Source organism: Ursus arctos, unplaced genomic scaffold (assembly GCF_023065955.2).
Source record: "Ursus arctos isolate Adak ecotype North America unplaced genomic scaffold, UrsArc2.0 scaffold_24, whole genome shotgun sequence".
Lineage (NCBI taxonomy): Eukaryota > Metazoa > Chordata > Mammalia > Carnivora > Ursidae > Ursus > Ursus arctos.
The window spans coordinates 43179852-43203651 of NW_026622919.1; the positions used below are offsets into that span (position 1 = coordinate 43179852).

The 23800-nt window shown below is 54.1% G+C and overlaps 1 protein-coding gene across 1 annotated transcript in view; it reads left to right on the forward strand.

Annotated features, from left to right (window-relative positions):
• Positions 1 to 23472, forward strand: part of RPH3AL (rabphilin 3A like (without C2 domains)) — a 141131-nt gene extending 117659 nt beyond the window's left edge. The window contains 4 exon segments of the mRNA XM_044390830.3: positions 18248 to 18361; positions 20493 to 20608; positions 20610 to 20639; positions 22262 to 23472. Of these exon segments, the coding sequence (XP_044246765.1) occupies positions 18248 to 18361; positions 20493 to 20608; positions 20610 to 20639; positions 22262 to 22486 (485 nt within the window). The 3' untranslated portion in view covers positions 22487 to 23472.
• Positions 23473 to 23800: the final 328 nt, after the last annotated feature.

Consider the following 23800-nt stretch of genomic DNA (forward strand, 5'->3'; position numbering starts at 1 on the left):
GTCCCGGTTCCTTCGCAAGCTGCTCTCCAGGCTGTCAGACTCCTGGTGGCAGACAGCCCCCAGCCGGCAGCCTTGGGAGTCTGGCATTAGGGGCCTCATGGGGCCTTTCCAGACCACTGACAACTGGGGAACCAATTAGCATTTTTCTTTCTTTCTTTCTTTCTTTCTTTCTTTCTTTCTTTCTTTCTTTCTTTCTTTCTTTTTTAAGATTTTATTTATTTATGTGACAGACAGACAGCGAGAGAGGAAACACAGCAGGGGAGTGGGAGAGGAAGAAGCAGGCTCCCAGCAGAGGAGCCCGATGCAGGACTCGATCCCGGAACACTGGGATCACGCCCTGAGCCCAAGGCAGACGCCTAACGACTGCGCTACCCAGGCGCCCCAATTAGCATTTTTCTAGCTTCAAGAGTGGCTTCCCCTCCCCAGCCCTACCATCAGGCAGGCCCAGGTGCCCAGGAGTTGGTTGGGGTCAAAACTGTAGTTTGTGGTCCAATTGAGAGCCGGTGTGATAAGCCCAGCTCTTGGAGCACCCCATTCAACCAAAACTGAGCTCAGGGCCGGGCAGAAATAGAGTGACCAGCACTGGGGGGTGGACCCCCCACCACACTGGAAGCTGCGTATGGGCAGGGCCATGTCTGTGCTGAATAGGCCAGTTCCCTACCGCCTAGCATGGGAGAGGCACGGGGTAGACGCTTCTTAGGTAAATGAGTGGATGGATGAAAGAACCACCCATCCCCCCCTCCCCAGATATTTGAAAAACTGTGGAAGGATTTTCCTTAGGGCCTGCAGGCTCCCCTGGGTCAGGGTTCTGGTGGACAGCCCCAAGAGAGACTTGAAGACTATTAAAACCACCCCCACTCTCATGAAGCGGCTCTCCTCCCAGGCCCCTGCCTCTGGGAACCCCAGGACCATCATCCCCCTCCCGCCCCATGGTCCCTGCTTCCCAGCGTGAAAGCTGCTCCTGGGGGCACCTGGGTGGCTCCGTCCATTAAGCGTCTGCTCAGGTCATGGTCTCAGGGTCCTGGGATTAACCGGGGAGCCCACTTCTGCCTCTCCCTCTGCCCCACCCCCCTCGCGTGTGCTCTCTCGCTCCTCTCTCTCTCTCTCTCAAATAAATAAAATCGTTAAAAAAAAAAAAAAAAAAACGGGCGCCTGGGTGGCACAGCGGTTAAGCGTCTGCCTTCGGCTCAGGACGTGATCCCGGCGTTCTGGGATCGAGCCCCACATCAGGCTCCTCTGCTGGGAGCCTGCTTCTTCCTCTCCCACTCCCCCTGCTTGTGTTCCCTCTCTCGCTGGCTGTCTCTATCTCTGTCAAATAAATAAATAAAATCTTTAAAAACAAAACAAAACAAAAAACAACAAACCTTCTCCTAGCACCAAACACTCTCTCTTCTCTTCCCCTGCCCCAGTTCCTCCCTCTCCCTGTCCCTTCCCCTCCCCCAAATAAATAAATAAATAAATAAATAAATAAATGTTAAAAATTACCTGTTCAGTGCTCTCTTCAGCAGCACATATGCTAAAAGTTACCTCTTCGAATCCATTCCTCATTTTTTAGTAAGTGGTTTATTTTCTCATATTGATTTGCAGGTGCTGCTTGAATGTTAGGGATGGCAGACGGCTTGCAGATGCTTTCCTCCTTGACTTTACATTTTGTTTGACCCTAGTCCTTACTCCTAGTATTTTGCCATTCAAAACCTGTTTCTTTTCATTTTTGTGAAGTCAAGTATGTCTTTCGTTGGTTTTGTGGTTTGTAGGTTTCCTGTCTTGCTTTGAAATGTCTTCCTCTCCAAGGTTAAAAACAAATATATGCTAAATAAAAAACTTCATAAGAGAATAAAAGGAAATTATATAAATATGATAAAATTACCAAAGAAGAAACATTATCTAACACCAAATATTATATTCACTGATAAAGAACTGAAGCCATGCTCTACTGAAATGCATGTCAAGAATAGCACCTTCGGGGGCGCCTGGGTGGCTCAGTCGATAAGCGTCTGCCTTCGGTTCAGGGTGTGATACCGGGGTCCTGGGATCGAGCCCCACATCAGGCTGCTCCGCTGGGAGCCTGCTTCTTCCTCTCCCACTCCCCCTGCTTGTGTTCCCTCTCTCGCTGGCTGTCTCTCTCTCTGTCAAATAAATAAAATCTTTAAAAAAAAAAAAAAAAAGAATACCACCATCGGGGCGCCTGGATGGCTCCATTGGTTAAGTGTCTGCCTTTGGCTCGGATCATGATCCCAGAGTCCCAGGATCGAGCCCCATATCAGGCTCCCTGCTCAGCGGGGAGTCTGCTCCTACCTCTGCCCTTCACCCCACTTGTGCTCTCTCTCTCTGTCTCTCTTGAGCTCTCTCTCTCTCTTTAAATCTTTAAAAAAAAAAAAAAAGAGTATACCCCCATCCCTTGACAGTGTTTTGTAGTATTTAACTAATGTAATAAGGCAAGAAAATAATCTGTGGCTCTTGGAAAAGAGAAGAAATACTAAGAAAACCCAAGAGAGCTTACTAAGACAACCCATTGGGATTAATAAGACAATTTGGGAACTGACAGGATGCAAAGTAAACCAATAGCTTACACACCAAAACAATTGATCGTTTTACTCTGTGCTAATTAGAAGGAACAATGGGAAAATTCACTCATAATTACAGCAAAAATTATAAAATGCCTAGAAGTGAAATTGAAAAGCAGTTACAGGTCCAATTTGAAGAAAATTATAGAAACTTATCATAGGACAAAAAGCAAGAGACAAACAGAGGGCAGACAAAGACCTTGATCCCTCCAAGTTAGTAAGTGTAGTAATTCCTGTCTGATCTCCCATGGAGTTTTAGGAAGGAATGGGTTCACACATTTCTGTTGTCCACTGGACAGACGCACTGTGGTGTAATCACGCAGTGGGATATTATTCAGCCTTCAAAAGGAAGGACCTACTGACACAGACCACACCGCAGATAAACCGTGCACAGCCTGTGCCAAGTGAAAGATGCCGGAGACGAAGGTCATACAGTTGTACCGCTGCAGTGACACGAGACCCTCAGAACAGGCAAATCCGTGGGCCGCCTGGGTGGCTCAGATAGTTCAGCGTCTGCCTTCAGCTTGGGTCATGATCCCAGGGTCCCGGGATCGAGTCCCACATCGGGCTCCATGCTCAGCGGGAACCCTGCTTCTCCCTCTCCCTTTGCTGCTCCCCCTACTTGTGCTCTCTCGCGTGCTCTCTCTCTCTCAAATAAATAAATAAATAAACAAAATCTTAAAAAAAAAAAAAGGTCAGGCAAATGCATGCAGACAGAACGTAGATTCATGATTGCCAGGGCCAGGGAGCGGGGGCAGGGGAGGGATTGCTTATGGGTACAGAGGACACGGCACATATTCTGCAACTGGATAGTGGTGATGGTTGCACGACTTCATGAATATACTAAAAACCCTGGAATCGTATGCTTTCAAAGGGTGAATTTGATGGTATATGAGTTATATTTCATTTTAACAAAATGTTTTGGGTAATGGCGAGATAGGAGAAGGAGCTGCCTGACCAAATGTTAAGGCTTACTATGAAGGTACTGTAATCAATAGAAATAGTGTAGTACTGGCACCAGAATAAATAGAATATTTATTTATAGGATAAATAAATAGGTTAGTAGAACAGAATACAGAAATAATAGGCCTAAGGACGTATGGAAGCTGAACGTAGGTAGTTTTTCAGTTCAGTGGGAAAATAACAGGTTTATGTAACAACCAGACTTAGCATAATTAGATTTCCACCCCATTCCATGCGTATTTAGAAACACACTGCAGATAGATTAAAGATCTAAATGTTAGGGGCGCCTGGGTGGCTCAGTCCATTGAGCGTCTGACTCTTGATTTCGGCTCGGGTCATGATCTCAGGGTCGTGAGAACGAGCCCCGCGTCCGGCTTCATGCTGGGCATGGAGTCTGCTTAAGATTCTTTCTTTCCCTCTGCCCCTCCCCACCCCTCCCTCTCTTAAAAAAAAGAATCTAAATGTTAAAAATATGTATTTTTAACAAAGCAAAGAATGTATTAGAGGACGATCCAAAATATTTTTTTCTGCTGTGTTATCTCAAAGAGCTATGACACTCCGGCATGTGCAGGACAGGTTGGCTGACTCCCTGAATTTACCACTCTCTCCCTCTTCTGGACAATGGGTGTTGATGTGGGACAAGGATTTGCCTGCGGACCCCTTGGTGAGCCCTCTGCAAGCTTGTTTATAGCAGGTCATTTGTTCTTTCCCCAGGATGGAGTAGGGGACAATGTGACCGCAGTGGCCCTGGGTCTGACCTGCAAGCCTCTGGGAGAGGTCCACCCTCGCACCTCATCAATCTAAATGGGGTGTGTGCTCCATGCTACTTTTCAATGGCAGATCATTGCTCCAGGTTTTTGGCAGCAATGACTAAAGCCAGCTTTTGCACACTCCTGGGTCTCTTTGCTCCCCTGTGAAATAAAAGGTGTAAAATGTGGAACCAGTACTATGGGTTCTTGGTCTTAATCCCTTTAGAGCTCAGCCCACCTCTTCAGCAGACTTCTTTCCTTTGAGCTGGATTCCCACCCTTGGGCTATGTACAAAGATATTTGCTGGCAGTAGGGGTGGCGGGTACCATATTAATCTGGCATATTTGGGTAATAAGAGATTACTTTTTTTGTCATATGCTAGAAAGTTCAAGGAAGGCATCTGCTGCTGTGGTTCAGCAGCTCAGTGATGTCAGGACAGAGGTCTTTGTAATTCTTGCTTCTTTCCCTGATGGTCACAAGATGGTTGCTGCAGTTCCAGCCATCACTATAAAGAATGGAAGAAAGTTAAAAGGGGAGGCTGAAAAATCAAGCCTTTAACTTCTGCAACCTTGCATCAGGATAGAAGCAGGCAGTGGGGAGGGGGGCTCGTACTGGACCCGGATGAGCCAAATTCCCTATAAGAGCTAGAGAGAGAGCTGAATTTATCTGAGTGAAGTCATTACAACTGGAAATTATTCTCAGATAGGATTTTCTGCTTCTCTCTCTCCAGTGGCAAGGATCCTTAACATGATGTGGCTTCTTCTTTTCTTCAGCCCCCAGTACTCTGACTGGAGGCAACATTGCCCTGGATCTGCTCGATGTTTGGTCTGCCCCAACTTGCCCAGCTGTGGCTGACGGGCTCCTGAAACTGGGGGCCTGAAGCCCTGAGTCTAGAGTCCATACGCTGTTCAAAGGGCTTTCTAAGATGTATCTACTTTTCTCCGATGGGAGCCAGAGAACTGGGATCCCTAGGCGACTGACCCCGGCTTGGTAAGGCTTTGCTCTGTTGGCCTCTCCCTGGGAGCCTGGGGCTGAACAGGTGGGAGGGGACCCTTGTCTAAAGGCTACATCACTGCCCTGGGGCTTGGCCGGATTAGGGAACCCTTTTCATTGTGCCTTCCACCCCAGACCCCGTAAAGCCCTACACGGTACAAATATCCATTTCCTCCCCACTCCGTCTCCTCAGAGGGGCAGAGAAGCCGAGGTCGGCCAAAAGGCCCTTGGCTGAGGCACACAGGCCTCTAGAGCTCCCGTAGCCGTGGGGCAAGTTCACTTTCCCATCTCCACCGAGCTGGCGTCACCGTCCCTCTGCAGGGCCCTTCCGCCCCCGCCCCCCACCCCGCCCTCCGGCAGCCCCGTGAGCAGAGCAGGGGCTTCCTGGAAGGACTGGAACAGATAGACGCACTGGTTAACTTCAAGGTCTGTTCCGGAAAAGTACTTCAAGGTTTTGGATTTGTTCCGATTGGATCGTTTTGAGAAAAATAGAGGGGTTTCATTATCACTTCCTTGGTTCACTAAATTTTTAACAATTTTTTAAAAAATCCTCAACTGTGGTTCTGTTTGCAGTCCAGGGATAGCATGAGGATTGCTTGAGTTGAGCAGTCTGGTTCAGGTCAGGCTACAAATGTTTACCCTGGGCCAGCCTTCCTGAATGACCCCCAGCTGGCCCATCTACCCTCAATGCCATCGTGTCCAGCATGCTGGGTGCCGCACTGGCAGCAGCCACAGCGCTGTGGTTCACGGTCACTATCTTATCAGATGGGCACCCCATGGGGCAGTGTCAGGATGGACAGGGATGGGGAGGCTGTCCTACAGGCTGCAGCCAAGAGGCTTCTGAACCCAGCCCATTCCTCTCTCCTCTGAGTTCAACGCGGAGTAAACCGTTGCCCAAATCACCACGCACACTGGCTGTCCCTGTTCAGATCTGGCAGGAGGATTTTTGGTTGCCAGGAACAGACCCCCAAGGCCAGCTCAAGTACAGGCGTTGCTGCCAGGCTGCTGGGGAAGGTTTTCCAGAAGCAGGGAAGGAGATAAGGCTTGTGAGACCTGTGGGGTGGAGGAATGTGGCAGGGACTGCTTCTACTTCACAGGGAACTCTCGGATCAGCTCCATCCCCTTCCTCTGGCCGCTCTCAGGACCCCACATCCGCACTCTTCCCTGAGTGATTGGCCCAACTCATTCCTACTCAGGCTGTCCTTTTTGCATCTGGCCTGTGTCCCATCAGATAGAATAGATGGCATGGCTAGTTAGGGCTGCTTTCCCTCAAAGCAGGGCTGGGACAGCACAGGGGGAAATTTGTAGCTCTTGCTCAGTAGCCACAGAATTGGATGTTTTGTATCTGATGTGGTAGTGAGTTCCCTGTCACCGGGAGCATTCGAGCAGAGGCTGGCTATTATAGTGAGGACACTATGCTTTAGAAACTGAGGGAAATTCAATATAGACTTGTTACCGTGTGTCCAGAGTTTGCCCCCATATTGTGATCAGGGCTGGGGAGATGGGGATACCTGCTATGGCCCAAGATGGAGAAATCCACATGGCCCACAAAAGCTTGGAACCACAGACCTCTGTCTCGTTAGTGCAGAGCTGCAGCCGACGGAGCTAATCAGCAGTTCGGTGGCAGCCGTTTTTCCATCAAACCCATATGCTGTTTCCTGACTTCTTAACGCAGCATGCTATTTATACCAGTAGATCCATTCATTCTTAATGAGCCACGGTTGTGGATTGTAAAATGTTTTATTTTCATACAGGATTGCTCACTGCCCAGAGCCAGCTGTTGCTATGCCACCTTCCTTCTTTCTCTGTTCCTAAGAAATTAGCATTTTGGAAGCTCCTCAGAGTGCTTAGCTGCCCTCTCCCACTCCCTGCTCACCCCCCAACGTGTCCCCAGCCAGACTCTGAACTTGCCATTTCCGTCACGTTGGCCCGGACATGGCACATGAACTCCCTGCAGCCTTCGGAGCAGCTGGGAGGGTGTGTTATGTGAAGGGGGCCAGGCTGGCTGAGGGTTGGAGAGGGAGGCAGAGGACAGCAGAGCAGGAGGGCTTCCATGTCGGGAGGTGGGATGCCATCTGTCCTCCAAGGGTTGGACATTTGCCGGTGTTAGAGGCTGCAGCTCAATCTGGCTCACTGCTTTAAGTTCACCGACAACGTTTTTAAATGTGGAGAATTCTTAGTAAAAAGATATGGAATTCTGGCTGCTTTTTTGAACATCAGAAAGTCTGCGGATACTGCCCCCTCCCTGGACAAACTGGACAGGCTGAGTAGCAGTGTCCGTCTTCATACTGGGCAATGCAGTCTTGGGTTTGCCGCAGTTCCCACCCCTCCCTGTTGTCTCTTGCCACTCTGATCGTCACCCTTACAGGGTTATTAAGAAGAAAACGAAATAGTTCTTGTTTGCACATCCCTATGAAAAGAGAGAATAGGAATTAGAGCAACAGGAACATCTGTTGCAACAAAAGTGGGCACACTTCTCTGCAGAAATACTCATATCCAGAAATACCATGATAAATATATCAAAATAAATATCATGTCCAGCCCACCTCACCCACTGACCCTGCCGGCCGAGCAGCGGAAGGCAGAGCCTGACCGTGTCACGTCTGTGCCTCCCCACTCCCGAGCCTGACCCCAGGCCAGGGAACCTAGTTTTTGGAAGTCCTTCCTGTCTGGGCTCTGGTTGCCCCAGGAGTAGGATGGAGATGAGGGAGCCGGGACAGAGTCTGTTCTCTTCCAGCTTTCCAAAGCCAAGGGAAGGAAACTTTCTGGAGAAATTTCTGGCAACTGGTGAAGTAGTCACAGATCATGCGCAGAGGCCGCCCTGCAGTGGGGATCAGCCGCATCTCAGCACGGGCCTGCCCTCGGTGTGCGCGCGCACGCACGCACGCACGCAAGCACGCACGCACGCAGGCGCACGGGAGCCGGGAAGGTTTAGCGAGGAGGACGGCAGAGGCTGTCTTCCAAGTACCTGAGAGGGCGCTGCGGGCCCCCCCCGTACCCCGGAACCCCCTGAGGCAGGGGTGCGTGGTGTGGGTCAGCTGTTTGGGGCCAGGCGCTGAAGAAGAAGGCTGTAGCACTGTCAGGGGCTCCCACCGGCCATTTGGGGAACTGAATGCCTTCCTTCTCCGCAGGCAGGAGGCAGTGGCGCCCAGTTGCCAGACCCATGTGGGCCGCAGCGGGCCAACACCCGCCGCCAGTCAGTTGGCGGTCTTCCTGTGCAGCCGCCATTCCTGCGCGCGCTGAGGGCCTGGGGAGCGTTTGCCTGTAGGTCTGCGCAGGTGGAAGAGGCAGGCAGGCCTCAGGCCTCGGTGCCGAGTGGCCGGATAAAATCAGCAGCGGTGGTCGCTGCCGGGGATTGCATGGTTGCTCACTGCAGGCTGTGCCAGGCGCGCTGCCTTCCTTGTTTCGTGGACTCCCCTGACAACTGGGCAGGGGGTGCTACTGTGGTCCCATGTTGTAGTAGGGCACGGAGAGGTCAGATAACTTGCATCATAATCTCAGGGTGGACAGAAAGATCCCCTCCACGTTCAGGAAACACTGCCCTTTCCCTAAATATCAGGGAAGTAGAGGCCTGGCCACCTCTTATGCGGCTGTGTTTTGAAAGAGAAACCCATGCATGCTAATTTGTCCTGACCTTCGGAGCCCTTGGTAAAGCCAAACGCCAGCCCAATGCCAGTGTATGGGAATGGGGCGGGGGGGGGGCATCCCCAGGACAGAAGTCCGAAGCTTCAGTGAGCTGTGTCGCCCCCACTGCTGTGCCCCACCCCTGCCCCAGCAGCTCCCCCTGCCTGTCCTGGGCATCCTCCCTGACTTGGGGATTGATTTCCCAGGAGCAGAAGGCCTTCATTAGCCACACCACAGAGGTCAGGGGCATGGCTGTCCATTCTCATTTGTCCAAGCCCAGTGACAGCCTCAGTTGATTTGATGATTCCAGCTGCAAGGCAAGATCTTGGGCCTCCTTGTCCCCGCTCCCACCCCATCTGAGCCAACACTGGGAAGCAGGGCTCAGTCCCCCGAGCCAGCCTCTGGCTTCAGTTAGTTGATGTGTGCAGAACTCCCACCGCGTGCTGGGCTAGGGCTGGGCTCCACCCTGTGCCATGAAGCACACCTCTCCAGCTGCTCACCTGTCTCACCATGGACACCTACAACTCAATTCTGCCCACTCTAGATTTCTCAGCCTCTAGGGGCCTGGGTGAAGTGAATAAACCTGGGCCCGTCTGCCCTGTCTAATGCCAGTAAAGCCCAAGGAAATAGCAGTGCCAGCTCCGCTCAGCTCCCCAGCTCTCTCCTGGGGCCTCCTGTCCATCATAGGTGAAGGCTGCCCTGGCACATAGGCTGAGCTGATTCCCTACTGCTGGCCCGGGAGCCGCCGCAAGGATAGGAGCGTGCGTCTACCCAGATCTCCAAACAGGACGGGGGGGCAGGCCTTTCCTGCCTCACTTGTCTCTGGGTCCACCTGGGATTCAGGTAGACCTGGCAGCCCACCCCCCACACCCAGGCTCTGAGCACAGACCCCATGGCCCTGAGCCTCTGCTCAGGTGGGGGAACTGGAGGGACTAACCCAGAAGCCAGGAAGGCTGGACCCTGAGGGAATGGGACAGAGAGACCTGGGGAAAGAGAGAGATGCAGACCCAAAGACAGGCAGAGATGCCGAGAGATAAGACTGGAGAGAGAGAACCTGACCAAAAACAGAGGAACAAAGAGAAAACCCCAGGAAGACCCAGAACACAAAGACACACAAGACATACAAGACAGGAAAGAAAGACGAGGGGAGCAAAGGCAGAGAGGGATTTTTTTAAAAACATCAGCAAAAAAGAGGCACAAAGAGACAAAAGACAAAGGCCCAGAGACCCACAGAGACAGAAGGAGAGAGAGAGCTGTGGTTAAGGACAGAACCAAGACACATTTCGCATCCCAGCAAAGGCAGGAGATACTCACGCACTTTGTTTCATCTCTGCTATAAATCTGCAGCAATAACCTGTGAGAGAAATAGTGCAGAGCACACCCAAGCCAGACCTTATCCCCTAAGTGCCTGAGCCTGGAGCCTTTCTCTTGAGCCAGTGGGGCTGTCCGGGCCCCAGAGAAGCCCACCACCCGGCCTTTGCCTTTCCTGTTCTCTGTCAGGGATACAAGGCACGCGCTGGCCCCGGCATTTCTATCCCAGTGTTTTTGTCTAAGTTATGCCCGTTTTTAAATTCCACCTCTTCCAAGAAGCCCTCCCTGACTTCCCTTCACCCTGAATACTCTCTCCCTCCTCCTGAGAGTATCATTTCTCTCTGGAGGAAGCTGTTCTTATCTTCCGGCCATCTACCTCCCGTTCTATCTGGAGCTCCTCCAGCAAGGGCAGGACTACAGGATTTCAGTGCTGGCGACCGCATCATATTGATTTGAGGATTTGTCTTCATTACCCAGCGCCTCCTGTCTGTCTGTGAGCCCAAAGGAGGGAGTTAATTAAAATCAATGGTGAAGGAGTAAACAAGCACAGGAAACGCTCCACTCCCCAACTCTCAGCTCCCAGCCTGGTCTCTGCTGTCCCTGCTCACGTGCCTGGCGGCAGCCCGGAACAGAAACCAAGGAAGAAGGCCTCCCTGGGTGCCACACGCCCACCCCATCCTCTGAGGTGGTCCTGTGATATGTCCACCTCACTGATGAGGAAGCGAGGCTCAGGCTGTCCAGCAGCTGGCCCGCGAAGGTCACCCAGATCTCCTGACTCCGGGGTCCGAGGGAGGGAGGCATGCTCTGCCCCTCTCTGGCTTCCCAGGATCCACCCCTGTGAGGACAGTTTCCTCTGGCCTTGAGGTCACCCATCTCCTTGTCCAGGCCCTAGTTTCCCAAACAAAGGCAGAACCTGTTCCCTGGCCTGGCCTTGGGTTTGAAAGAGCAGGCTCTGTGTGATCAGGGCATCAGCCCCGCCCAGGGCCCACTCACCCCGTGTCTGTGACAACCAGCCTCTGACCACCCCTCCCCCCATCTGTCTGTCCCTGGCTCAGGCTGAGGCCACCAGCAGCTTGGCTCGTCCCACTTGAGTGTCCTTCACGGGGGAGGAGGAGGCTGTGAGGAGGTGCTTGCTGGGTCCACCCTTTCTGGAGACGGCGCTGGCTTGCCACCATCTTGCTGACCACCGTCCAGTCCTGCTGTCTCTGTTCCCTGCTGTGTCCTCTCCTGGGGAGGTTTTTCCAGAAAGCAGTCAGGTGTTTACTGAGTGCCTGCTTGACCCAAAGCTCGGTGCTGGGGGCCGAGGAAAGTAGCCAGATGCAGATTGAGATGGGGCCCTGACCTCACGTGGTTCCTGGTACAGTTGGGGAAATCAAGGCAGGCATTGATAGGAAAAGAAACTCAATGCTGGGCGGTGGCTGAGGGTCAGAAGAGCCGCCCCAGCAGTCATGGGGAGAGCAAGGAAGGGCCTGTCTCCCATCTCTCCTTCCCCTGGGGCTGGAGACACTTTTCAGTAGAGGCACAATTTAGGTGGATTCTTGGAGGATGAACTGGAATTGAATTTTTAAAAATATTTATAAGCCTGCATAGCTTTTTGAACTTACAATGCCTTTTGTCCTACTCGATCTTATTTCCTTGGGGTTGCTCTTGTCTGTTTCACAGATGAGAAGATTGAGGCTCAAGGAGATGAAAGTCTTTGCCCAGGATTGTCCAAGGCAGGGCCAGGACTCAAGCCCGGATGTGGGGAGGGATCCAGAAGCCTCTCACGTCGCAGCACCTGCCTCTGGGGGGAAAGGCCCAGAGAAAAACCCAGAAAGGGCGTGTTAGGGAGACAGGGAAGGAGCTGGCACACCTGGAGGGGAGGACTCCCGAGGGAGCAGAGCGCGTAGGGTGAGGCCAGACTGTGGGGTGCCCCGCCTGCTAGGAGGGGAGGAAAGAGCAGAGGTCTCACTAGGAGCTAGGCCTGGGCTCAGATCCCAGTTCAGCCTGCAGATGGCCCCTGAGGCCATCTCGTGCCTCCAGCACAACCTAGGAATCCACGCCCCCCAGAGAAGGCGAGCCCACCCCTGTGAGGTCGGCTCAGGCACCAAATGCCACGACTCCAGACGCCAGTCCTACACCACGCCGTGTGGGCCGTGAGTTCAGAAAGAGCCCCTCAAGCAAAAAGCTTCTCCCCTGTGCCAGGCACCGCCTGTGTTTCTGTGCGAATGCTCCCAGCAACCCAGAAAAGGACCCAACAGAGCCAGTGCTGGCCCGGGAGCCACCGGGAACCCCTTCACCACCCCGTACCTCCCCCCTGCAACCAGCAAACAGAGCCCCAGACTTGGGAGGCATCTCAGGGGGATTTCAGGCTGCAGGCCTCACCCTCCTCGCGAGTGAGACAGCCCTGGCCTGTCCCGGTGGGGACAGTTCTGCCACTGCCCTCTGCAGCCTGGTAGGCAGGGTAAGGCTAATTGGGGATGTCTATGCATTCCCCAGGGCCTTATCATCTTCCCTTTACATTAAAAAAAAATTATTTTGTTTTTAGTATGCAAAATTTTCCACCATCTGCTTTGCCTTGGCAGAATGTTTGCTGAAAATATCTCTCTTCCTCTCTAATTCCCATCGTTTCTGGGGGCTCTGGAAGCCTCCAAGTGGAGCAGCAGCAGCTCACAAGTGCCTCCCAGGCTCACGGGCTGTCCTGTGCCAGCAGGCGGATGTGGTAGCCCAGAAGTCACATCTCCCCACGCTCAGCCAGAGAGGGACCCTGGGCTCTCTCCACTGATGAAACAGAGCCAACCCAACCGAGTAGCTGCCCAGGTTGGTCTCTTTATGTGTGATAAAGCCCTGAGAGATGCCCAGGGTCACAAAGAGAGGTGGTGGCAGAGAAGAGCCAGGAACTAGGTCCCCCCAGACCCCAGTGCAGTGCTTTGAGGTCAAGTGGCCAGCATCCTGCCTGTCGCCTGGACCATCCCAGGCAAGGTGTTTTCACAGGACAGCAGCGGCTACACGTGTCCTTTGAGGCAGTCAGGAAAGACTTTCCAAAAGGGAAGACTCCCCCCCCTTCATGTACCAAAACTCTGAGTTTCCATGGTGACAGTCAAATTGCAAATCCATCTAAGAGTAAGCCAGGGGAAAAAAAAAAAAAGCTGGCCTATCCCCAGAGATGTGGGCATGGCTGCCGCTGGGGCTAGCCGCTGCTGAGGATGAGAGGTGAGCAGAGTGGGGCAGCCCTTCTGGGGCACAACGGGAAAATCTCAGAGATGCCAGCTCCCCAAGCAAGGGGTCCCAGGTCTCAGGCCACTGGGGTGGGGGACACCTTCCCTCCTCCCTGCCTTCTGGCAGAGCCCAGGTGAGTCCATTTGGTGACGACTCCTTCTTGGAAAGATGAGTGGGACAGTCTTCTCCCTAGTGTTTTCCCATCTTCAATCTGAAAAATCAGGCGTGGGCTGAATACAAGCACTCATCGCCAAGCCATCCTAGACTGTCTTGGGGGAATTAGAAGGGAAAAATCAGCCTTCAGACACACAGAGTGTTTTGTTGAGGATGGAAGAGCAAGGGCCAAAAGATTTATGAGCCTAAAAGCTTCTTTAATAGACCTGGAAGATTTACGATCACAGCTGCCGTGCGGCGAGAAAGGTGGCAGTCGACAATCGAATGGCAAATTAGCCAAGATTTGGGTTTTATGGTGACAGTCGGAGGGGGAGGAAGAAGCAGAACTTCTTCCCTTGCTGCTGAAGGAATGTTTGGATAAATGGTGTTTGCACTGGGTTCTGCCCAGGGACGTTCTCAGCAGTGTCTTCTTGGTGTGTTTCTTTCCCACTGACAGTAAATGCCAAGGCCAGGTGTGGACACTGTCGGCTCCTTTCGGTTTCTTTCTTTCAAGTAGAGTTTATTACAGTGGATTAGAGTGGGATTGGGTTTGCACTACAGAGAGCTCTAAGCCGAGGCCTGGCCCCAGCTCAGAGTCCCAGACACAATGAGCAGAGCCACTCCAGCAAGGGAGGCGCTGCCGAAGGGGATGAGTCGTGGCCGGTTCTCCGCCCTGTGACACCTTTGTGAGCGGAGTTGTCATCTGGAGCTGTCCCCCCTTCCCATGGTTGTGGGCGTTTGGCGTCTGTAAAAGGAGACAAAGAACAAGTCAACCACCTAACTTGCCTAACTTGGGGAGGGCTTATTTTTTTCTAGAACTTGCACAACGTAGGCACATGGGGACTAGGCAGCATGGTGCCCGAACACGGCCTCCAAGGTTGGGATGCTTGGGACAAGACTCGCCCCTCACAACAAAAGCTAATCTCCCAGTGCAACACTGCACAGTCTTCTTAAAATTCGGCTCACTCTGGGACGCGCGTGCCCCAGCACTGCGCGTGGATGACAGATGACGGGCCAGGGAGGAGGGTGAAGGAGCAGGATAAATGAGCTTGCTACCGTAACCTGAGTCCCCAGGGCACCCTCTCCCATCGTTTCCTTTGGAGCTCTTGGTATTTTTTGCACCCTTGGTCACCTACACAGTAGCGCCCAAGGACCCAGGCGTTGTTTCAACACTGAGCTGCCTGTCCCCCACCCCCACTCCTCCTGCCCCAGCCCCAGCCCCGCCCCCCTCTGGCCCCAGAATTATGAAGATCCTGCATATTGAAGGAACACGAACATAGGGGAGATGGAGCAGTCCAAGTCAGGAAGAAGGACTACATTAGGCGTAAACGTCTCAGGGGACTCCGGGGAAGCCGATTGGAGGTCAGTCCCAGCTCTCCTCAGGGACTCCCTCTGCTTAACAGGCTGCCGGACCCCTGCTGCGGGGGGTGCACCCCCGTCCCTGATTTCTTCGCAGCTGCCCCAAGGGAGACCCGGGGAGCTGCTCACTGCCTCCTGCCCACCTCCCACTCCTTTCCTGGGGGGACCCCCAGGGTTGGTGCTTAGTCACCGAGTGAGTCAAAACTACGTAAATGCTTATAAAACCAGCACCTGTGAGGTCCAGTCGGTGGAGTCATGCTCAAAGAAACCCTGTCTGGGACCTGCAAAGCAATTGCAAAATAAATCAGGCCTTTGCACTTCTCAAATACTACGAAGGGGCACATGGACCAGAGCCCCTCGGAATCCCCAGCCCCTATCGATTCTACATCACAAAAGCCCACAAAGCCAAAGCAGAACGCCTTCTTGTGAAGACCAGGAGGGAAAGAGAGCAGAAAAGGCAAGATCCTTGAGCAGCTAAAGGAAGGAAAAGCTGGGAACAATCACATTAACATCACTCTTGCCCCACCCATGTGGGTCAGGCTGTGCAGGAGAAGACTGCCAGCCTCATTCGTGGTGCCCTTTGGCCCCTGCTCCCCAGGAACGCGGCATTCTGCTGGGATAAACCCTGTGCGCGCACACACACACACACACACACACACACACACGCGCGCACACACACACACACACACACACACCTGAAAGCAGAGAGCAGCTGTAGCAGAAGGCACGGGGCATTCAGCCAGCCAGGCACGAGTGATAGGGAAGGCTCCCTGGAGGAGGTGGTGTCCCAAAGGAGCCAGGAGAGGGGCGCCTGGCTGGCTCAGTCGGTATAGCGTGTGACTCTTGACCTCGGGGTTGTGAGTTCGAGTCCCACACTGGGAGTAGAGATTACTAAAAAAATAAATCAATAAACAAAAAGGAGCCAGGAGAAGAGCCATGGGCAGGGCATTCTGGGCAGTAGGAAGTGAGGTAGGTAGGTAGGAGGTACTGACCAGCAATTTGGTAAGAACACAGACGTGGGGAGAAGCCTGGGTGAGATTGTGCAGGATGGGGGCGCCTGGGTGGCTTGGTCGGTTAAGTGTCTGCCTTCGGCTCAGGTCCTGAGATCAAGCCCCACATCGGGCTCCCTCTCCTTCTCCCTCTGCTTCTCCCCAGCTCGTGCTCACTCTCTCTCTCTCTTACTCACTCTCTCTTTCTCAAAGAAATAAAAGATTTTTTTACAAAGGGTAGGCTAGGATTTGCGTGGTAGCTGGAGCATTGTCTTCCGTGCAGAGAGAGGGGCCCACGGCTGGGGCCCAGGTGGGAAGCTATTGAAGGCGTCCAGACTGGAGACACTGAGGTCTTGAGCTAAGCAGGGGCTGCAACTGTGGTTGGAGAACATTTAGGAGGATGTGGCAGAATGTGGGGCTGGGGGAGAGAGAAGAGCCAGGCAGTCACCGGGGCTTCTTCCCGAAGTGCCTACTGTGTACCAGACACTCTGCTGTGGAAGCCTGGGGTGGAGAATCTCCTAGAGCTGGAATGGTTGGCTGGCTCCATCCCTCTGGTTGCCAAGTTCTGTGACCTGTGACCCTTTGCTGAAAGGTGACACTGGCTGAAGGCACAAAGGCTGTCCAGAAGGCCCTGGATCCAGGTAGAAGTTCCATGGCCTAGGTCCTGCCCCTGCTGCTCCCGTACCGCAATGGATTTCCCTGCCTGACCAGGCTCTCCTTCCTGCAGGGTGCTGATGCTGGCTTGGGATCGTCCTCTGCACCCTGCCGCGCAGGGAGCCTGGCCCAACCCATGAGACCTCTTAGCTACCCGTGGCATAGACTGATTTGATTTCCGATCTCGTCTCCCACCACACGGGTCCCTGGGGCACAGGCCTGATGGGCAGTAGTGCTGTCTGGGCACCTGGCACCGTGCCGGGCAGAGTGCCCGACCTCTCCTCCCCCGCTCCAGACCCGGCATTTTGCACTCCCCGGCAAGGCACACTCACACCCCGTCCGCCGAGTCAGTCCCCTGTGAGAGCTGCTTCCCTGTGATCCCAGACCTTCCTGCGCTCTTGTACTCGGTATTAGAATGACATCACTTAATTAAATGTTACGTAAACTGATGAAAAGAGCCAGGAAAGACAGAGTTGTTTCATTAAAACCTGGACTTCCGAAAGACTTGAGAGAAACTACTTGCTTAAAAAAGCTATTGATTCAGGTGTGGGCAGGACAACCGTAAAAAGCAAGACAAAGACAGGGAAAAGCAGAGAAAGATCCTGCAGTCATCCCGCTTTGCTCCCGTCTTCAAGCTGTGCTCCAGTCTGGAGACACTCCTGAGGGTCCCAGATGCCGCAATACGGACGCAGCTCGGGCGTGAAAGACCCCGTGGGCCCGATCTCAAAGCAGCACCCTAGCCCTCCATGAAAACATGGGTGAATGGATGTGCATTTCTATGCTTGACATTACAGCAGACTGTTTCGTCTATGAGTACACCCTGCATTATGACTCGCACTACTGATTAACCGGCCGAGTATGGTCCCATGTAGTCCAGAAAAGAAGATCCCTACCACAGCGGGTGTTCACCGGGAGAGCTGCCTCTCCCCCCCTCTCCTGGGACTCCAGCCCCATCAGCCCGGCTCCCTTGGGCGTTCACAAGGCCCCACTGCGCATTACTGAGTGAACTGGGACAAGCGCCCAGGACTGCCAGCTCCCAGTTCATTTCTTCCAGTAAAACCAGAGTGATTGCAGGCACGGGGTGTAGAGCCGGTCTGCCGGGGTGATAACCCCAGCCCTCCCACTTACCACCTTGGCCAAGTGCTTTGGGTTCCTCACCTGTACAATGAGCGCAACCCTGTCTTCCAGGGTTGTTCTGAACCTTCAGTAGCTCCACAGTAGCATATGTCAAGTGCCTGGAGTGCTTTCTAAGGGTTGGCGAGGACAGGAAATTTTGTTACAAGCATAGATGTTGTGCCTCATTACAACGTAAAACAGCATTGCCTCGCGCCCTAAGCATTGCCAGGTGCAAGCCTCAGAGCAGTCGTGTACGTGCCCAAGGGGATAATCGGCTCCTGCCACAGCAAGAGGCTTCTGAGTCTGCCACTGGGATGGGGTCACACTTGGTGGGGGGTAAGCCCGAGTCCCAGCCTCCTCACACCAGCACTCGCCTCTTCGGCTGGCAGAAAGGAGTGCCCTGTCATCCCCCTCCCCAGGCCACTGTTTCTGTGTCCCAAACACAAGGACCGGCTGTGGTTCCAGGCCACTTTGTCCAGGCGGAGGGGAGGCCTGCCCCAGGCCTTCTGTCCGCTGTGCCTGCCGGTAGTGACCGGTAGGGGTAACCTTCTGTGCTGGTGTCTGTTCTCTGCAGTGGTCTCCAGTGACAGTGACAGTGACTCGGATCTCAGCTCCTCTAGCCTGGAGGACAGACTGCTTCTGACGGGCGTCAGGGAGCCCAAAGGTGCCAAGCCCTGCGGGGAAGCCGGTAAGCAGAGCAAGGACGCTGCTTGTTCCTGAGCCCCCAGTGCAGACGGCGTGGCCGCTTCCTCGGGTCGTGGCTGCCCAGCTGGGGTCTACGGAGCTGTTCTCGACCGGGGAGGACAAGGGGGCCTGGGGCTGGGATGACCAGGAGCTAAGCATTAGCACCACTGCAGAGCAGGACAGAAGGGAGGCCCAGATGGCTGTGCAGGGGTAGAAGAAGGAGGGCAGGTCTGGTGCACCTGCCCGCACACCTGGAGTGCCTCCCCAGGCTCCCTGGGAGCATTGCCTGGATGACATTTTGTCTCGTGAGTGAGAGCTGTGAACGTCAGGTATGAAGCTCCGGGGCTAGCTCAGCTCTGCCGTGAGACCACGGTGGGCCCTGAACACCCTCTGTCTCCCTCCGTTTAGCACACATGGGGTGGGGCAGGTGGTCCCCAAAGTGTCTTCTGAGTTTGACCTCTCCGAGCTCTCCTCTGTGACCTTGTCATATGAAAGAGAGTTAACGGGGCCTTGAGGCTGGTGCAGAGAAGGCCTGGGGGCACACTTTTCTTGCCTTTAAACACACCAGGGGCCCTCCTGGGAAAAGGACCAAGTCACTCAGAGGTTAGAACTGGGGTTCTCCAGAGGTTAGAACTGGGGTATTTGAAAGACATTTCAGGGAGGCTGATTTTAGCGCGGAACAGAGAGCTTTATAGTAACTGTCCCAGACTGGAAGGACATGCCTCGGGGTGCTGTCCTGGGACCAAGGCGGGGTGTCTGCCAGAGCTGATACGGAAGAATTCCCGGTGGGGATGGCAGTTCAGGCTAGGTCAGAGACGGCAAATGCCTGGCACACGCACCGCCGCTCCCACTCCGGTGCCCATGGCAGACATGACTAGTTGATCGCAGTACGCTCCCACTGAGCCTGACATGGCCTCAGAATCCTCCTCAGCAGTTTTCCAAGTGGTGTCGGTATCAGTAGGTGGAGACCACACCAGAGATGATGCTGGTTTCTGCACTAGAGGGTCTCCCGGGCTCTCAGGCTAGAGATTCTCTCTTAGAAACGTGTAAAGGAAGCTTACCAGCCAGCCTTGGTTTCCGGGGCAGCATTACACCCCTCCCCACACCCCGCCCCTCACATAGCTCTTGAACCCTCCCTCACACCAGCTCTCACCTGTGACCACGGGGCCTGGGAGATAGGAAGAGGGGGAGTACAGTATTACAGGCCCCGCCTCTGCGCTCTTGGCTCGGCAAGGTAACAGCCATACCTGAGGGAAGATTCCTTAGTTAATAAAGGCACCAACTAATAACCCCATTGGGGGGCGCCTGGGGGGCTCAGTCAGTTGGGCGTCTGCCTTCAGCTCAGGTCATGATCTCAGGGTCCTGGAATCGAGTCCTGCATCGGGCTCCCTACTCAGCAGGGAGTCTGTTTCTCCCTCTCCCTTTGTCCCTCCCCCCCACACACTTGTGCTCTCTCTCTCTCTTGCATATGCTCTCTCTCTCTCAAAAAATTAATAAAATCTTTAATAATAATAATAATTGGGAGGCCCCTGGCTGGCTCAGTCCGTAGAACATGTGACTCTTGATCTCAGGGTCAAGTTCAAGCCCCACGATAGTATAGAGACTACCTAAATAAACGAACAAACTTAAAAACAATCGCATTGGGTTAATGACTATATACACCCTTCCCCCTCACTCCATGAAGGCAGAAAAAACTCCTGCTCATCGCCTGTTTTCATGTTGGCGACTTGTTCCTTACTGAACCCTCGTGAGGGCCTATTTATATATCCGGGACCAGTCAGCATTGGTCAGAGGATAGGATCTCACCAGAACATGGCAACCATGTGGGGGCAGCAGGTAAGGGGCTCTGAGCAGACAATCCCACAGGTACCTACCACAGTTCCAAATGAGAAGATTTTATTTTTTTATCTATTTATTTATTTTTAAGTAGACCACGTTCAGCATGGAGCCCACCGTGGGGCTTGAACTCACGACTGTGAGAACGAGACCTGAGCTGAGATCAAGAGTCAGACGCTCAACTGACTGAGCCACCCAGACGCCCCCAAAATGAGAAGATGTTAGATGAGCTCCTTATCAGCTGAGATCATTCCTGTCTCAGTTCAAGGTCCAAAGAGCCCATGCACGGTCTCTTGCAGGTGGGAGCGTGGAGTCCCCCAAGATGGGCCCCACCCGCCGGCCCAGCCACCTCTCGGGGAGCCAGAGCAGCCTGGCCAGTGAGACCGGGACGGGCTCTGCAGACCCGCAGCTGGGCACCCCACCCTGGCCAGACCCAAAGAGCCCCGGTGAGTACCAAGCAGCTCCTTCCAACCCACCGCCCCCCCCCTTCTGCCTCCCGATGGTCCTCCTCCCTCACTCGATCCGCCCAAACTGGAGAGTGCTGGGTGAGGTTCGCAGTTCTCTGTTTATTGAGCGCTGTGCCGGGCACTGGGGGATCTGAGGTAAGCCAGACCCCACCCCTGCCTGCAGTGAACAGAGAGAGGGACCCCAGATAATCATGGGAACCACCCCATCCATTCTTAGCAGTCCTAACAATGGTTCTTACCAACCCGAGCTCTGTGAACCGCGTCAGCTCTCAAAGCACTCTCCCGTCTCCACAGTAGCCTTAGTAAGTCCTGTTTCAAGGCACCTGCTGTGCGCCAGGCCACCCAGCCCTCACCCAGACCTCACTCAGCGGAGAATTCCGGACCCCTGGAGCTGGCGGCATGGAGCCTCGCCTGCCCTCGCACCTCTCAGGGCCCCTTGCATTCTATTGGAGTGGTAGACGGGAAGCTTCCTAACCCCCCCCCCCCACCGCCCCCGGTGGGTGCGGAAACCAAGGGCAAGAACCCAAGCTCCACCCTGCTGTGCCCACTGTCCCTACCTGGCCAACTTGGGAGCATCATGCAGTGGGGGCGGGCAGGGTGAGGTTCCTCAGTTCTGCCCCAAGTCTCCTTCCAGAAAGAAGCCCCGGCTGGACTTGGCCCCTCTGGGCCAGAATCCCCGTGGGCACACGGCGCACGCGCAATCAGCACAGCCGCTGACCTCCCCAGCGGCGGGCGGGAGTCTGTGTGTGCTGGCAGCCCCCCACCGTCCTCCCTCCTCCCCTTTCTCCTGCCTCGATGGTGCCAAGAAGCTACAGGGCAGGGAGCAGCCACAGGTGGGCAGGTCTCTGCGAGAGGGAGGCCCCGTGGCCGTGGCTGTGGAGCAGACCCTCTCCCCTCCTTCTGGCCTCCTGAAGTCCCCCACAGAGGACAGCCTGGAATCCACCACGTTTTAATCCCGGCCCTGCCAGACCATCACAGTCAACCACATGAAACTGCCTTTTTATAGGCCAAAAATAGTTAACTGTTGACATCAATATGACTGAACCTAATATTTGATCTCTCTGCACCCCGTTCCGTTATTGCTAAAGTGGGGATCACATTGTATTCCTCGTGGGGCTGGGGGGAGGGGGAAGTGCAACATTCTGGTGGAGTGCCCACCCTAAGTAGGTCTTCAGCAAATACCCGGTGACGGGAGAGGCCGTGTGGCCCGGGGCATAGAAGGGGCCCCAGGGCATATGAAGGAAGCTGAGGGAAGTTTTATATTCCCATGCCATTTGCTCTTCCTGGTGTCTAAGATGGCCCGTGTTCCTTACCCCGTTTCTACACACACGCTGAAGCACAAGGAGGAGATGCTTTGGTAGTAGTGGTGCGGCGGAACGGGCAGAGCTCCGCCAGAGCGCAGCTGCCCCCCTGCCTGGGGCCCGAGCCCCCCTCCTCCCCGGCGGACCCCTGTTTAGTGGCAGAAAGGGAAGCTGCTTCAGGTGTGGTCTGTTCCAGCAAGGAGCCCGCCTTCCCTGCTGTCACCGAAGGTCAGGCTGTCACTGGGGAGGGACTCGCCTCTGCTCACCGTCTAGTGACCTTTCTTTCCCTCTGCCCTAAAGGCAAAAGGCACACCTGGGCAGTTCCCCGCTGCTGACACGGCCTCCAAAGGCCCCGTCTGCCCGCCCTGGCAGAGACACATTTGGTGCATGGAGCAGACTTTCCAGTGGAAAAGCTCGAGAGAGAAAGCAAGCTGGGAGGGTCTGGTGAGCAGTCTGGAGCCCTCAGCTGGCCAGCCCTGTTGGGACGTGACCTCTGACTCAACAAACCAGTGTTTGGGGGGCTGAGTCTCCTTCCCCCCACTCAGTGCCTTTCTGCCCCCTTCTCTCCTGGGAGCCCCCCCCCCCACTCCTACCACAGCCGTCCTACTCAGCCGTGACCTTTATTTATTGTCCTTCCCCTGCCCCCTCCCCCAGTCCACCTCCAAGTTCACTTTAAGTTTGCTCTCGTTGGGTTGGGCCCGAAAGGCCTGCGGACCCACCCTGTGGGGCCCTCCCATATGCACTGCAGTGTCAGAGGGCACTGGGCTGGGCTTTCTCCATATTTGTATTAACGGAATAAGAACCCAGCCCTGAACATTGCCCTTCGAAGCTGAGCTTGGCCCCTAGAGATGAGCGGTGGGTCCTAGAGTGTGTGGGATGAGAGGCTCGCCCACCCTTCCCTTTGCCGAGGGCTCTGGAGCTGGGAGCAGCATCCTGCCTTTGCTCGAGACCAGCTCAGGAGCTGCTGTTGAAACCTGGCCCTGGCTTGGGTTTCTTGGCACCGCCCTGATGGCCTCCCCAGGTTCTGCTCAGCCTCTCCCCAGCCTGTGGATCCGGGAAAGGCTCTGGTGGGTACTGTGAACTCACTCATTGAAGAGCAGCCTTCCGCTGCGTCCCCAGCTGGGGTGCAAGGCTCCCCTAAGCCCGTAATTCACTTCTCTTCAGTAGGTTCAGTTTGGCATGAAAATTAATTAATTCAGAGTGTGAGCAAATGCTTCTGGAAAACCCTTCCCTGAAGACAGAGATTGCGTGAGAGAGAGAGAAAGAGAGAGAGAGAGAGAGTGTGTGTGTGTGTGTGTGTGTGTGTTGGTATTGGTGTCCGCATCGCTCCGTCCTGCCACTCTCCCACTGCCCCTCACATCTGGTCCTTGAAGGGCCTGCTCTCTAGGCTCTCAGGCCCCCACCATTAGCATTTTTGCCCTTGCCACTGGCAGATGATGAAAAGACTGACTGTTTCCCTGTGACAAGTTATGCTTCAGAATTGTAACAATAAAGATTAGAATTTGCATTGAGCCAGTGTGTTGATCCAGAGACCACAGTCACTTGTGTTTCTGAGATGCATCGGTAGAGAAATGGGTGGGAAAGGATGTAGTACGTTGATCGCCGGAGCATTCCCTAAGCCACAGTGAGAGAAACGAGCCCAATCTCTGTGTGGTAGGGCTCGCGAACCTCGTGTTGAATGGAAAAACAATGCTTAGGAAAATTTAAGAATACGTATAAATAACCAGAATGAGTTGTATGAACTTCCATGCACAGATGTGAAAATGCTTGTAAAATGGACAGGGACTTGTGGTTCAATATGGTGGTCTGAACACGTTTGTATTTCCTCTGCCCCCAAAA